Source organism: Helicoverpa zea, chromosome 31, assembly GCF_022581195.2.
Source record: "Helicoverpa zea isolate HzStark_Cry1AcR chromosome 31, ilHelZeax1.1, whole genome shotgun sequence".
Classification (NCBI taxonomy): domain Eukaryota; kingdom Metazoa; phylum Arthropoda; class Insecta; order Lepidoptera; family Noctuidae; genus Helicoverpa; species Helicoverpa zea.
The window spans coordinates 8,634,708-8,651,472 of record NC_061482.1 but is presented as its reverse complement, the minus strand read 5'-3'; the positions used below and the strand labels follow the sequence as shown (position 1 = coordinate 8,651,472).

Genomic DNA, 16,765 nt, shown 5'->3' with positions numbered 1-16,765 from the left:
GCTAGCAGCCCTATCATGTTCAAACCTGGGAATAAAGCCACCAGACAGAATGTATTCGAACTCTTTGCTGAACCACTTAAAAATGTTCTGCTAACGTGAAATAAATTCAATTCCTAAAATCTAATATTATTAAGTATTATTTTTCTAAATTCAAAAAAAAATAGAGTAACAAAGACATGTAATTCAACCGGATCGAGAACCACCTTCTTGCTGGAGGTCAGTTAATAAATAAAAACGGTTAGTTTACGACAACGAAATCCGTTTTTCTTTTTTTTAATTACTCGTAATATTTTAATACATTAAGTTGTAATATATCGTAATCGGTTAATAAATGGTACTTATTAACAAAAAATAAAAATAAAACAATTCTTGCTTAATCATTTTCAAGTACAAAGTAATAACAGTATTATTGAATACAAATACACGACGACACAGCGAAGAGAAGCGCCGATAAAAATGTAATCTTTTGAGTATTTGATGTAATATTGATTGAAAACTGGCGTTGGGCTCTTTGTTCTTGCTTAATTTTTGTTCGTTAGGAACCTCGTTATATCTTATTTAAATGTCCTTGGACATAGGAAAATTAGATACAGCCCTCATGACAGTTTTGCATGACTCTCACAAAGCACATTCTGAAGTCACGTTCCGTATTATCTTGACTGGTTCATGCCTCGTTACACAGTGAAATTAATGTAACATCCCTACTGGCTTACGACTAATAGATCATGTTATAACATAAACTGAATTATTTAATAGTTTAGCGATTAGACGCGAATATCTGACATATGGCTGAACCGATCTTTATGTGATTTTTGCCATAGTATTTGTCGGACTTAGAAGAAGGTTCAGGTATGTTATTCAAGTCGGATCTGTTTTTTGTGAACAGGTTTTCTTCCGTCTGTAATGCGAGAAGGGCAACTGCAGCGCCGAGTGATGGGTCTAGACTCGCCTATTCACTTCTAAATTTAACCAATTGTTTCATAAAGATTGTCGGTCTTATAGCAAAGTTTTGTAAATCAATTTATTAATTCATTTGTTAATCTCAGAATCCTTTTCACAGTAATGCTAAATAGCTACAAATTAAACACCTATCGCGGTAAAATAGAAGTGATTCTAGTAAAAATATTGTGTTATCATGATTTATTTCCACTACGCGTATTGTTATTACGCGTATGAAATAGTATTTTACTGTGTTCACTAATAGATCAACATACAAAAAAAAACAACACAATCTTCATAAACCAGATTTTTTCTTTTTTTTGGTATATTCATTCAGACTGTGAGCAATTAATAACAAACCTTTATAAATACCAATCTGTGACGGCAAATAAATAAATATTTAACTTGAGTCGCAACCGAAGGCGCTTTTAATTCAATTTCCTTAGAGACACTTCTCAAGCGCCTTTATGATTTACGACGATTTTGCGCTCGGTATTATTTAGACTGTGTTCTTATTCAATAAGCATTACACTTTAAACAACGTTTAGTAGTCGTAAATAAATAAACATGCTCAATAGCTTTATTTTACTTCATTATATTACTTGTTTTTTTATAATTCCTTACCAGAAACAGAATAATCCGGAACCCTTCCGTCTGAAATTATATTTTATTTTGGAAATACGAGGTGAAGCTGGTCTAATCTACCTTGTTAAAGAAAATTTTGAAAATGGAATTAGCCGTATTTTTTTTCCAATTTTTTTAATAAGTATTCTATGTTTTTTTATAGTAATAGATAATATTAATTTGTTTTATTTTATTATTCTTTTTTGCCTATTTTTTTGTCGGAAATGAATAACAAAGTAATGAAAATTGAGCAATCGTGCTTTGATTAAGTTCCTTATTCGCGATAGATATAGATATTTCGAGGTCTGAATGCTGAGCCACAGCGTCACACGGATACAGATTATCAGGGGTGATATGGAAGCGGTGAAGAATGATTTGTGGTAGCCATAGTTAGATAAATATTAAGTGATTAGTTTGACTGAAGCTAAATATATTTGGAGCTTCTCATAACGGCTAAACTGGCGAAATCAGCCAGTTCGTTGCCAGAACGATACACTGAGGCCAGCAGACTCTGCGTTCAAGAGGAGAATGTGGACTTGTGTGGCATAATGGTTCAAGCTAAAGGGGTTTGCCAGTTCCGTAAGGGCGCCGGGCGGACTTGCAGTCTGAGAGGATTATGGTAGGGGGAGTCTATAAGCAGCTAGCAGGCGTGCAATATTGCAAGCGTTTCGGCCTGAAACACCGAACAGCTCGTGGAGTTTGAGTTTTTTTATATGAGAGAGCACCTGCACAGTGGCCTATCCAGCTTTAGCGCCAGGTAGAATAACACAGAAATTTAATCTTATACTAACTTCCACCCGCGACTTCGTCTGCGTGGAATAGTCACTTTGGACTAACGCTGACATTCGGTGGTTGACATTTACTTTGGTTTGAAAGCAGCCTTAAAAAACACGTCGTCCGCCGAACGTCTTACGGTCTTTGGTCACGTGGTGGACTTGTCGCGATTTTATAATTCCCTTATTCAAAAAGTGTACAGCGCCGCTATAGAAGTTTTCACAAAACTGCTATACTTCGAAAAAAACATCATATTGCAATACCGGGTCAGTAAACTTTTGCTCTAATCCCACTTGCGGACGTAAGTCGGAATGTCTCAAAGCCGATTGTGAGTAATTTGGAGCGAAGCCAAGGCGAAGGTGTTACGTCGCAAACTAGGTATTTTGACTGGAATTTTTCATTTATACTAAAGCTGCAACCGGTGACGATGACGTACGGTTTCTCGTGAACGAATTACATCACCAACATCGAATCAAATCATCAGTGTTTATAAGAATAGACATAATCATGGAGCAGTTTGATCCTTAGCTGCTGAACTGTCTTCTTTACAAAAGTGTAGTACAGTACACGAGCGGTTGCGCGCGACTAAAATCTGCCATTGTCTAAGGCTTAGACACTGGCAGATTTTTATCGCGCGGAGCAAGCACGATTGAAGATAAAACGGCTGCTGAAATTCTATGGAGACAGTGCTAGCCTAAATCAGAATTTGAATCTTCAGAAACTATGCGATACTGACCGGTATTTCCAATTATATTATATTATACCAAAATTGTCACAGAGCCACTCAACAACCTTATTTTATGCTGGTCAAGATCCAAATAATATCAATGACAAATCGCTTTCTAAATTCTGTGATTGTAGACAGACATAGACCCCAAATATAACTAAAAAAAAACCAGTGACTAGAGTATTTGCGTTAGTTCGTAATCGCTCATCCTAGGAGTCGGAAAGAGGGCACGTCCCAAGAGTTCTGTCAATACGCTAAGCTCTTCCACCAGCCACTACAATAGTAACTACCAACCCATAAGAGCCTCTCGAGCTCCATGTTTTTTATAGACCACTGAAAACCATAAATAAACTTGAAATGGTTAGCAATCTAGACTAGATTTCAAGCACATGCAAGGTAAAAAATAATTTAAAAAGGAACATAAAAAGGAAAACAATCTCGGTAGGTTTATATATGTACTTTTCACACAAGTACTCGTATACTAAACAATATATGTATATGCTAGCTTCCGCTTGCGGCTTTGCCCGCGTGGTGTGTTGATAAAAAGTAGCCTATGTGTTAATCCAGGGTATCACCTATCTACATACCTAATTTCAACTGAATCGGTTCAGCCGTTTTTGCTTGAAAGAATAACAAACATACATCTTTACATTCTCACAAAATTCCACATTTATAATATTAGTTATAAGTAGGATAGATTTTTTCTAAAAAATGCTTCCAATAACGATCCAATTGATTAATTTGTGTTAATTAAGTGTTATCATAATATTTTATCATTGTCATGTAATTTTATTATTTAACTAAGTTTTTTATATAAACTATCCTATCGAAATTGTAGGCATTGTGTGTCTACTCAAATAGTATTTCAGAAAAATTTTTTAGGCCATCTCATTTACCATATCTCTGATTCTTTAATCATTTTATTAGGGTATTTGTATATCATGATTAAGGCGTCTGTCATGAAGTTCGGTACGGTAGACCGCACATCAGTGGTAACTGTCATGCACCTTAACTCAATAGTAATCAGTACGATTTTCCTTTAAAACTGTTACCACTGACCTGAAGTTGACTGTACCAATACAAAGTTTGTTATGGATGATTTGTTGTTAGATCGTGTCGCGATTGAGGCATGTCTCGGTGGCGCGAACGACAGACTAGTTCAAAATCTCATGATGTTGTATCAACACCTTTAGGTACCGTGAGAAGTCCGCGTATTGTATATTGAATTCGAATCAAAATAAATTATCCCTCAGTTATTGATACACTTTAAGTTGTTTAGCTAGATATAGAATATTATTATTACGTAGAAAGTATCTTGTATTAATTATGACGATATATAACACCTGCTTCCATGGAGTGCATACACCGATTATATAAAGGTAACTAAAAAACCGGTCCATGCATCTGAAAAACAGGCGACGCACAGAAAGAATAAAAATGAATAGAAATAAAAAAAAATGATGTTTATTTTTCTTGCAGAGGTTTGGAAGCTTACAAATCAAAATAAATTAAGTACCTTCTTTATGACAAGATTGTTGCTCATATTGTGCCTTTAGGGGCGCCTTGTCTATCTACGAATTATTTCATCCTAGCTTCCGCTCGCGGCTTTGCCCGCGTGTTGTGTTGATAAAAAGTAGCCTATGTGTTAATCCAGGGTATCACCTACCTACATACCAAATATTAACCAAATCGTTTCAGCCGTTTTTGCGTGAAAGAATAACAAACATACATCCATACATTCTCACAAACTTTCACATTTATAATATTAAGTAGGATTATAGTAGGAAGTAGTATAAATCTTTTTATAGTCGCCTACCTAGATTCATTGAGATACACAATAAGCCTAGGGTTATGACCGCATTGCTTAGTTTCCTATTGTATCGAAAACAATATCTTCATCAGTAAACGTGTTTGCGAGCAACTACGCTTTGCTTGTAGGAAACCACTCCTTGATAAAATACAGGGTTGACTGACAATATTCCATTTTTGTTATCTATTTACAAATAATATATGCAAAATACGGATTTCTATGGATATTTGGACCTATCGTGGTTTCGTGGACCAATTGTTTTTTATTCTCAGATAAAAATAAATCTGTATAAGGTGCCATATGATAAAAAACTAAGAATGACACATGATTAAGAAAGGCACCTATTGAGGTGTATGAATACCTCGCTATAGTAAGGTGTGCATAATTTGCGTTAGGATTTTTTGAATAGAAGTTCAGCCCTAAGTGTTGAATGGATTTTCCGCTGATGCACCACCCGTACGAAGCTATGTCTAAGTGAGGGGTGACAAATGCACGCGTGCGCCCTGCGGGGTGAAGCGGTGCGCGCACAGGGGTTGGACATGCGCACTGAGCGCCGCGGCCCTCGTACTCGGTCGATACAGTTGCGGGGAGCACGTCGCGCATGCGGCACTCTCTCAACCCAACAATCAGGTGTAAAGCGACATGGCTGATAGCGAATTTGAAGAATTTCGCCGTGTTTTCGATAGATTACCGCAACACATAAAGGCCCCGACGCCGTTTTACTCGTAAGTACACATATTCACATACTTTTCGAATCGGCACCTAGGAGCTCTCTTAAGAATTCACATTGACCTCGGAGTAATTTGTCACGTGAGTTTAAGTAAAGATTTTGGAGGCGCAGTACAGATTAAAGCTAAAATACCCGAACTATATCAAATATACTGTAAACCAACAATTTCTAAGAACTTTTACTTTTTCAGATTAGTGCCAAATGTGGGATTGGACGATGATTCCCCATCTTCCAAAAGCGAGTGTTCGCCGGAAGAAGAACCTAAAGAGGACATGCACACATGTATGGTGGATGGAAATGCAACAACCAAACCAGTCAAGGATGATGTCGCATCACCGCCTTCTCAGCCAGATATAACGGAAACTCAGCGGAGCCCACAGCATTACTCATTCACAAATGGCGAACGAAAACGGAGAAAGCTGCCAGAGATTCCCAAGAACAGAAAATGTGAGTAAATTGTGTCATTATGTCTTATAAGTACAATGTCATGTGTTCATCCCATTTGTGATAGGGAAAGGTCATCGATTTACATAAAAGGCTTGCGTCGTATAATGGTGTGCACACAATGTGTATTGTATTACTGCAACAGCGCCTCTGCAATTGTTTTTAAACAATCTCTACAAATTATAGTACAACTACTGCTAGCGTTTAGTAATGTTTTTTGATATAGATCATACGTTATTTGTTTTGGTTACAAGTGTATGAATAAGTAGCATAATTCTAAAAAAGTATGTTATTGCATTATCCTAGCAATAATATTAATGGTATAATAATAATAAACCTGAATTGAGATAATAATGAGTTATTAATTAATGAAAGACGATCTACTGTCATAGATGTATAAACTGAACTCAGAGTACTCAAACCATTTTAGTATGACATTTTGTCTAGTCTGTATAACTTGAAAGGTTTTACGTAATTTTCATAATAATAATGTTATAATTAAAACAATTCATTGAATTCGCCCACTTAATTATGAATAGAATAGAACAACAGTTGTGGTATCAACAGTTTAGATTAAACTGGATGACAAGTCATATGACATTATAATGTTAAAATGCACCACAATTGCCATCCACGAGTTGATCGCCTGGTAACGATAGACTTGGAAATAACACTTTAAAGGGAACAAAATGGCTGCCATTTGCAGGATGAGGTTAGATTTAGGAGTATGCACGAAGTACATGGCTCTGAGACACAGTTCCGAACACATCATCTACTGATATCAACTATAAGTTTATTGGAAATCATCAAGTTTTGAATGAATACACAGGATTACAAAATAGTGCTTGCGATTAGTGTAGATAGCGGTATACAAAATTATATCTCAAGTTTTATTAAACTGATGAATGATTACTTTGTTTAATTTATTACTATCCATCATCTAAAATTGGTTGTAAAAAACCTTTAAGTGAGTATGACAATTTAAATGAAATCATTGATATGAAAGAAAACAAAAACATACGTTAAGTCTGCGTTTAGCTTGTGAATGACCTCAGTATTGACATCATCATCAGTGATTTTTTAAAACCGAAAGCCACTGATGACGAATTCAATATTTTCAGCAAAAATACTAGCATGCAGCCAGCCAGCGTCCCTAGCAGACGAGCTAGGAGCTCTCACCGGCCTTCTCCTCAGGCCAGGATGTCATACAAGACCCCTCCTTGTGCTCAAATGCGGGTACCTTCTAGACGAAGACTCTAGCCCAGACTCAGAGAGACTACAAAGCCTCGGCGACGTAGACAGCGGTCATAGCACGGCTCACTCGCCGATCGATACGGGACCGAAGAGTATATCGCCAACGCCGCTTCAACAGAATGGTTTGTACATCTATTCAATGTTTATTCGATTGCTACTGTTGGTGCTGGCTTTTGGGCGAGGTGCTGTTATGCTGTTTGGAAATAATTATTTTATTCAATAGCCTAATCTCCACAGCGGATTTTGTAACACTCACAATTCATAGTTTCGTTATAAAAACCTAATTCAAGTTTATTCAAATATATTTTACTATTTACTATAAGCTGTCGAGGAAAAGCTCTTGGCTATTAGAAGTCATTTCCAGGTAAGGATGTCATGCTTTTCACTATCGTGTGGCGAGATTCCATCGATGAGTGGAACTGTAACGCACACAAAAAAAATCTGGTCAACTCCCCCTCCAGCAAAAATATTTTTCATCCCACCATCTCGGAAAGAGTAGTTTTACCTTTTGATATCTGAGCGCAAAAGCTGTTTTTATCCTCTAGAGCGGCAAAGTGATTTGAATTTAGAACATCGTGTGCAATACTCCATTTGTGACAATCTTGATAAAACTTTTCAAACACATACATATTAAACAAATAAAATACTGCTTAAAATAATTATTCAATTAATTAAGTAATTTTTATTATTGTTTTTACATAGATTTTTAAGCTCGTTTCATTTTTAAACTGAGTTTTCAAATAAATGAACTTTAATAGGTACTTCTTTTTAATTTGATACTCACATGTGCGCGCCATTTTATTTTTTTTTGCATTTAGTAATTTCCTCGATGAAGTGGGATGAAATTATTATTTTTTATTGTTTTGAGGTTGATTTTAAACTTCATTGCATTTTTAAGCTGAGTTTTTGCATAAATAAATTTTAATACATCTTTTTAATTTGCCATGTGTGACGTGCGTGCCAATTTCTTTTTTTGACTTTAAAAATTTCCTCGATGAGGTGGGATGAAAAGTTACGTGTTGCACTCGAGTGCAAAGATTTTTCACCTTGTGCTCTTTTGATTCCCTCGCTATCGCTCAGGATTCTAATTATTGAAACACTCGCTACGCTCGTGTCTCAATTTTAGAATCCTTCGCTTGCTCGGTCATCAAAATTGAGCCCGCGGTTAAAAAGCAACTTTGCACACTTGTATAACAAATAACTATTTTTTTTCGCGAACGCATGCTATGCTAGCAGTGGACTTGTGTCGACGCGTAGTCGGTTTTATTTTGTTGGAATCTCGCCATAATAGCAACAGGAATTCTGGAAGAAAAAATCTAGAATCAGAAATCGAGAATTTACCTTTATTATTGCTAATGATTTCATATAATTTAAGATTACATCATGAACTAACCTCGTTATTGTAATAATATAAATTATTTTTTTAATAATTCAGTTTTTAGCTGCTGCACTATCATTTACACCTTAGAATTCTAGCACCTTTACTTAAATGGCATAATGTACAAAAGGCTGATCTGGATGTTTATTGGACCTCAGTTTTACCAGACTTTTATTGCGTTTTCAAATAAATTGCAGCTTTTTATTTCCTGAGGTTAATTATAGTCCAGTTTTGTGCTGATCTTCACATAAAAGATGTATCCATAAAGTAATAACCATTATCTCTGCATAAGATATTTGTACATAAGTGTGCTTTACGTCCCGTGGGCAATAGTTGTATTTACTGCTAGTGCTATCCACAGGGGTGGGTTCACACATGAAATATTTGTCTAAAAAATCATGCCACTACTATATACTTAATACGCCGAATACGTAAAGCAAAATTTTTGCCATACTATTGAATATGCCCATTTACTGTAGGCACTAGATTTAATAATATTTTATCATTTATTTTATGTAATATGTATTTAGCATATTGGCTTAAGCAAGGTGTAGCCGGCTACATGCGGTTACACTTTTATTTTAGTTATATCCTTTTACCTTTGGTTAGAACTAGGTGTCGCCTTCCTCATAGCAAAAATAGCAGTCACCACACAGTGCAATCACTAATTATATAAATGTTACATAATTCTGCAAAAGGGATAGAAATAACATTTGAATTTATACCGTTTTTTCATTATTTTTTTTTGTATTTAAACTTGGCTGGACAGTAAGCTACCCTTACTAAACCCAAAATATAGTTATCATTATAAATGTATTTAACTTGCTCTCTTAAATTCCAGTATCACCCGCATCAAGCTGCAGCATCACAGGGCTGAACTTCGCCGGAAATGTGACAAACATTCCTCACAGTCAGCTAGAAATGCTCGAAGCTACGCACAGAGGCCTACATAAGTTTAATCCTAGACATCACGATGAAATAGAAGTGGAAATTGGTGACCCTATTTACGTGCAGAAGGAAGCTGAAGATTTATGGTGTGAAGGTAATGATCAACGACGTTACATTATATAGTAATGCTATATAGCTGGTAATCCCAAGAGCTTGAGAGTAGCTGTAATACTTCTTCTTCTTGGCGAGTCGATGGCAACTTAAATTTTGGAAGCCCAATATTTCGCTACGCATACGGCATTGTCAGATACTATATTAAGATTGCATTAATCAACTTATAAATTGAAAATCATAGTAAAAATCCTCAACAGTATAAATGAGCAAAGATAGCATTTGTGAATAAACAAAAATACATAAAAGATATTTAAATATTTCAGGCGTGAACTTAAGGACAGGTCAGCAAGGTATTTTTCCGTCAGCGTATGCAGTCGATATGGATTACAACGACTTCGATCCCGCAAATACTAAAGACAAAAAAGAACGATATCTATTGGCGTAAGTTGACCTGTATTTTATTCTTCTTTTAGTAAATACGTGACAGTGTTTGAACTTTGAAATTCCAAGACCTTTTAGAAAGTACCAAAGGGCCGCACGTACATTCTTATCAATTGTTCAGCTTCAATTCAGTTCAAACATGTAGGTTTTGCTGTTTAAAAACAGTGAGCACATTTTTTATTCACTAGTGAGAAAAAGGCAATCTTGATTACTCTTTGGACTAGCCGTTGCCCGCAATTTCTTACGCGGGTTTTTTTTTAAGTATTAAAATGGATAAAGTATGTATGTCAACCTTCGAATGTAGACATATGTCACCGCGGACTTTTCTGTAGAACTATATTTTCCTGTTTCACAATTCTACTATGCACACATTATTTTATTACCTATATCTCAAAACGGCTTATTTTTCCCGACACCTTCAACAAATGCACTCAGAAATAATCACAAAAACTTTTAAAAATATATACTAAAACCTTACTCTTGAATTACGCTATCGAGTGATGAAAACCGACTGTGTGAGTGACCGAATGAGTGAAAGTAGCAATGATGATATTATTTTAACTGTATATCTGTTTTGATATTTTGTTTTAGGTACATGGGCTCAGTAGAAACTTCTGCTCATAAAGGAACAGGAGTTGTATGCCAAGCCGTGAGAAAGATAGTTTCGGAATGCAATGGAGAGCCCACAATGCAGCCGTGCATACTAGAAGTTTCTGATCACGGACTTCGTATGGTTGATCGATCGAAACCCGCAGTAAGTGTTTTATAATATATTGCTTAGACGAAATTCATGTTCCAAATTAAGTCTAATTTGTCGAGTGTGAGTCGAACTCGCGCACGAACGCACGGTTAATAAATCACGTTAGTTTCATGAGCCCCCTAAATTATTTATTTTCTCCTTGTTTTCAGTATTTGTTATTACAGTAGCAAAAATAATACATCACCTGTGAAAATTTCAACTGTTTAACTAGTTTGTTAGGATGAAGCCTGGTGACTGTCGAACGGACAGACAAACAAGACGGAGTGCGATGTAGCAATAATAGGGTTACACTACTATAATAAGGAACTTTATTTGACCAATTTATGAATTTGTCATCAACAACGAAAGCAAATAGGACTCACTGCTGACTTAAAACCGTCGCATAATTATGATCGAGTAACATTTTCATCTGAATAAAAAATAAAGCCCCCTTGTGCAGGCTCCCTCCTACTGGCATCTAAATTAATTTCATTCTGAATCTTCATCTGCCTCACCATCTCCCGACTATGTTGGAGTCGGCTCCCAGTCTTACCTAATGAAGCTGACTACCAGTGTTAACCTCTTCAACACCGTCACCCGGGCCACTAAATACCCTTTAGTAAGACCGGTAGGCATACTTTCTGGCTTCTGACTATCCGTTAAGACTTCCAAAGATGTTGAGATAACAGACAGGACCCAGTATTATAGAATTGGAAAAAATCGTTATGACAAGATGAGGCACACGTTTTATACGTAGTACGAATAGTACGAATCTAATATAAGTTTACCGAAAAATCTTCCAGATTATTCGATAGTCAAACCATTAATCTATTGTAAGTTTACACCATAAGATATAGTTTATTAGGTGCATGGTTTCAGTCGAGTTAGAAATAATGTTTACGTAGACAACATTTTTCAAACTTTGAAAATATATTTCATATTTTAATAAACAAATAATAGATATTGTGGAAGCGTTAAGAACATTGTATACATACAACGCTGCGAACTGTTCTGTGGTTTTCGACGTTAGGTGTGTATTAATACTATAAATAAATATTTATTAAATGAACTTGAATATTGTCATTTGCTTATAAATTTAAATTAAAACAAGGACATATCAGTATAAAGTCGAGTAAATATGTAGAGAATATTTTTAGTAGATAGGTACTTACTTATAATTACCTAAATCATACATTTTACAACACTTGCCGGAATCGGTAAAGCGCCTACAAACATTCAGTACCAACATTAAAGAAGCGAATTGATGTTTACAAGTGTATTTTATTATAGGCGTTCTGTAGTGGATTTTCCATTCGTAACAACCTGTTTTGTTGAAAATCAACCAAAATGTGAAAATTATGCAGGGGAAGATAATAATAGATATTAATAAACTAGCTGATGCTCGCGACGTCGTCCGCGTCTGCGTAAGAGAATCAAAAATACTGAGATTGCACTTAGCATTATTTTGCTGTGTTGTTATTTTAAAACTGCTTTATCTCCTAAGATATTCATTTAAATCGAACGACGTAAAGGACCATTTTGTTGTAAATTAAATACTTGTGATGTATAATGCATTTCTTTGGATAAGGATTAATGTCATGTTTATAAAAACACCGCGCAAATAATGCATTTTTTGGAACATTATTCATCACTGCTCCGTTCCTATTAATCTTAGCGTAGCGTAACATAGCCTTTCCCGATAAATGGGCAATCTAATACTGAAAGAATTTTCCAAATCGGACCAGTGGTTTCTAAGATAATGCGTTCAAACAAACAAACTCTTCAGCTTTATAATGTTATATTATATTAAAGATAAGCTTAAGCCAAACCAGCCAATGAGCACTCAGAAAGTTGTGAATCCTTATACGCAGGTCAACGAACCAATTTTGTGTGTTTTAATTTGATGTTTCTTTTGCAGAGAAATCGGAACGGGCCTTGCATCGATTACTTTTACTCGTTGAAGAACGTTTCATTTTGTGCGTTCCACCCGCGTGATCATAGATACTTGGGATTTATCACGAAGCATCCGACACTGCAGAGATTTGCATGCCACGTATTTAGGGGACAAGAATCCACAAGGCCTGTAGCAGAAGCTGTGGGGTGAGTGTATTTCCCGTACAATTGTTGACAGTGACCAGATATACAAACGAGCGTTTTTAAAGCTGTCCCTAAACCATTTCCCTCTCTATCTGTACTTTACTTTTTTGAGCCACGCCACTCAGCAAATTTTCTTATCTCTCAAAATACTTGTACTTAAAATACATCTTGTAAGCATAATTATCTATAGGTATATTAACCTTAAATTTAATTGCGCGTTTTCTTTCTATTTCAGGAGGGCTTTCCACAGGTTCTACCAAACCTTCATAGAAACGGCGTACCCTATTGAGGATATTTACATAGAATAGATACTTTAGTGATATCTATATAAAACCAATAATGTATTAGGATATGAACAATGTATGAATACAAGTAGCTTACCTTCCGCAACTAGCATTGGAGACAAATGATCGAAATATTCGATTTTTTAAGTCATAGATTTTAGCAATCTACTTTTAATGTTGCGCTGAAAAGTTAAATTAATATCCATTGGTAGAAGCCATTTCAAGGATAGCCTATTTATTTTCCTTTTTTTATCTGAAATTAATGGAATTCGCTGTTACATCTTGCCTAATAAATAGATTGAGAGCTTCATTTTTCTATTCTTATAGCGTCAAAACAAAAAACTGTTTATTTAAATTACAGTAGTTAGTAAAGATTATAAAAAAAAATTGATACACTTTTACAGCACATGCATTCTTAATTGTTCTACATAACGAGTGATTAGGTCTCAATCTATTTATATTCTATGATATAATATTGCATTATGTATTTGTCATCACAGCCTTATTGTATAAACAATACAAATTCGATGGCTCTGTTAACCCTTAGTATTTTTAGTACTTATAGATACGAGAGAAAATAAATCACCCTTCTGCTCTTGATCCCGGTAGCAACAGATTTTTTTTGTTAAAATAATATGGTAAGATTTAAAATACAGTAGGCAAACAGTAGACACCGAAGACAGATACACTCGGGGACAAAGTGTGTCAATTCAGCACATAAACGCATGACACAGTGCGTATTCTTTATTTTTGTTGTGAAAATATACATACATAATTTGTAACCGTTTTATACACAAAATTAAGATACCTGTTGCGTACCTTATTTTTACTTTATTTTATGGAAAGTAAATTAACACCTTTCACGTGGGATCTACTGGGTCTACCAGCAAACCTTAATAACGGGGACACCCGGGCATACCTCGCCGTATGTCTGAACTCAGCTTGTGAAACAGCCGTGTCCGGTGGGGCGTTATGCAAAGGCAATCATAATAATAATACTCTATGCCCCGCAGGACATCTGAGGCGGATGACAGGGAGTAGCGACCCAGCGGGGCTATATATACCGAGTACTCCAGGGAGAGTATACTGTCCCCCATCTCCGGCCGGCTAGAGTGAAGCATGACAGGGGAAGGTCTCCCGCCTCTGGCTTGCCTTCATTGGCCGTTCAGAGTGGAGTCGCGAGAGTAGAGTTAGCAGCCCTGCTCGGAGGGTAGGTGCCTCGTGGTAAGTGGCGAGTGGGCCGGTGATGCTGGACCCACAGGGAGCGCGTGATCTGCGTTTAAAGTCCTCCGAGGTATCCTCCCCCTTCAGCCGCTCATGTACCTGTTGCCCTCTTGTTGCAATTTAGCGACTGATTCCCGGGGGCTCAGGAAGTGAGGTGGCGAGTCTCCACCTGCCATTTTTTAATGTATTTAATACATTGTCATCAGCAGGTGCCATAGGGATAATCGTGGGTTTTGTCATTTGCGTGTCGACATTTCATTAAAGTTGTCTCAAAAGGGTTTCAGCGTGTTGATTTCGGCCCCACGTTAGCCTCCCAAAAATCGGGAATGTAGTCCCATGGTATGGACGAAACATACTCTCAGGCATGTTAATAAAAAAAAACTTTACGGTATTCAACATGAGATAATTACGATAAGGTAAAAATAGAAATACAATTATGGCTATACTATGGAGATAGCCGAATGATTTATTGGAGGAATTGCAGTGGCGAAAACTAAAAAAACACGATACCCGGTCGATGTAGCTACCCCTTGAAACAAATTGGACATTGCTTGCTCTCCCAGAAATGCGGACTGCATTTTACATCTTAAATATTTTGTGTATAAAACGTTTTATATTACTGTAACTTATTGCATTGTGACTGATTAACAAATATACAAGTGCGTAGATAGATATTTTACATACTACAAAAGTAATTTTTTATAATGTGTCAACTCTAAAAAGCGATAATATCTAATAAAAAAATATGTTTAAAAAATAAAACTTTAAATGCGCTAAATACAAATGACTGGCATTGACTAGCGACAAAAGCAAAGGTTCTTTTGCTATCAAATGAAAAAAGTATATTCATATCAATAAAAAATATTATGAAGCATGAAATCTAAATCATTACTTATAACTTGATTCTCAACCACTGTGATATAAACAGTTGATTTTTATGTACCTAGGTATAAAAGTATTTAAAATCAGCCCCTTCTGAAAAGGTAGTGTGATTGAATGCTAATTTGTATACTACAGTTAAGTATTACTATCAATATGCTTAATCCGTTGTAACAATAATGTTCGTAGCTATTTATATTGGTTAGGTAAATGTACAGATATCTAATGCACTTCAGTAAGATTTTACTTCATTATTGGTAGATAATTACTGATAGTAGCCATTGCTTGTGCAATGTTATATAATTAACTCGCTGTATACACGTACGTCGTAACTATAGCGCTATATTTGAATGTAAATAGTTCTATGAGGAATCGTTCATATTGCGCTGAGAACACATTGGTTAACTTCACCTATAACTGCCTACAAAGAATGAAAATATTATTAAAATCATTAATTGTATATGTATCTATACATAGATTCATAAAATATCAACTCTATAACCAGCGAATTAGAAACTTTTGTGTAATCCGAATGATATATTTTGCTTCGAAGAGAATTAATACGGTGATTTATGTAGGTAAACTCGGAATAATTAACATACGAATACACAACATCTCACGAGTTCAAGACTTCGATCGACGACGTATAAAATAATCAATTGCTACTTTAAGAAGGAATGTTTTTTTAATTCAAGCTAAGCGTTTCAGTTTTCAGTAACCTTAAATAATGGAAATACTTAACAGTCACAAATTAAAATTGGTGCAAAAAAATATTTACTATTAATTTTTAATATCGATTATTATCGAATTTAATCCGCCTACTAACGAAATTTATTTAAATCATTATTATCTATGTAATAATTTAAGAATTCAATTAAAATGGTTGTTTTAATTTTAAGATCCTTTAATGTTTGCACTATTAGTTATTTGATATCAGCGACTTTTTTACAATCATTATATAATAAGAAAGACTAAGAATATAAAAAATAATAAGTGTTTCCTACGCAATGTGAACGTTTTCCACAATTTGTATGTAAATACATTTATAATAATCAGCAAAAAGCAAACATACTCAACAAAGCTGAACAAAGCTGTGACTCTAACAAAAACAAACAAAAATTATATTTATTTTTCCAATAAATGTCATAGCGTATTCGATATAATGTGTAAGGCATGAAATAATAATAAATATTATTTGGGACTGATGTTCAAGTTTTTGTATCTATCTTATATAAATAAAAATGAAACCCGCTTTCCGTTGTCATGACATAACATGAAAACGGCTTGACCGATTTGGCTGAAAATTGGAGGGGAGGTAACTTAGACCCGGGAGAAGGTTTTTTTGTCACCATCCGGCTACGGGACGCGGGTGAAACCGCGGAAAAAGTGCTAGTATTATATAAAAATCCTTTGTACTGA

The 16,765-nt window shown here is 35.4% G+C and overlaps 1 protein-coding gene across 1 annotated transcript; it reads left to right on the top strand.

Annotated features, from left to right (window-relative positions):
• The first annotated feature begins 5,494 nt into the window (after positions 1-5,494).
• Positions 5,495-16,552, top strand: LOC124645015 (JNK-interacting protein 1). Its single transcript, XM_047184742.1, has 8 exons — positions 5,495-5,599; positions 5,795-6,051; positions 7,170-7,424; positions 9,522-9,722; positions 10,006-10,123; positions 10,715-10,877; positions 12,781-12,962; positions 13,195-16,552. The coding sequence occupies exons 1-8, from the start codon at positions 5,517-5,519 to the stop codon at positions 13,265-13,267; spliced, it is 1,332 nt and encodes a 443-aa protein (XP_047040698.1). The 5' UTR covers positions 5,495-5,516; the 3' UTR covers positions 13,268-16,552.
• Positions 16,553-16,765: the final 213 nt, after the last annotated feature.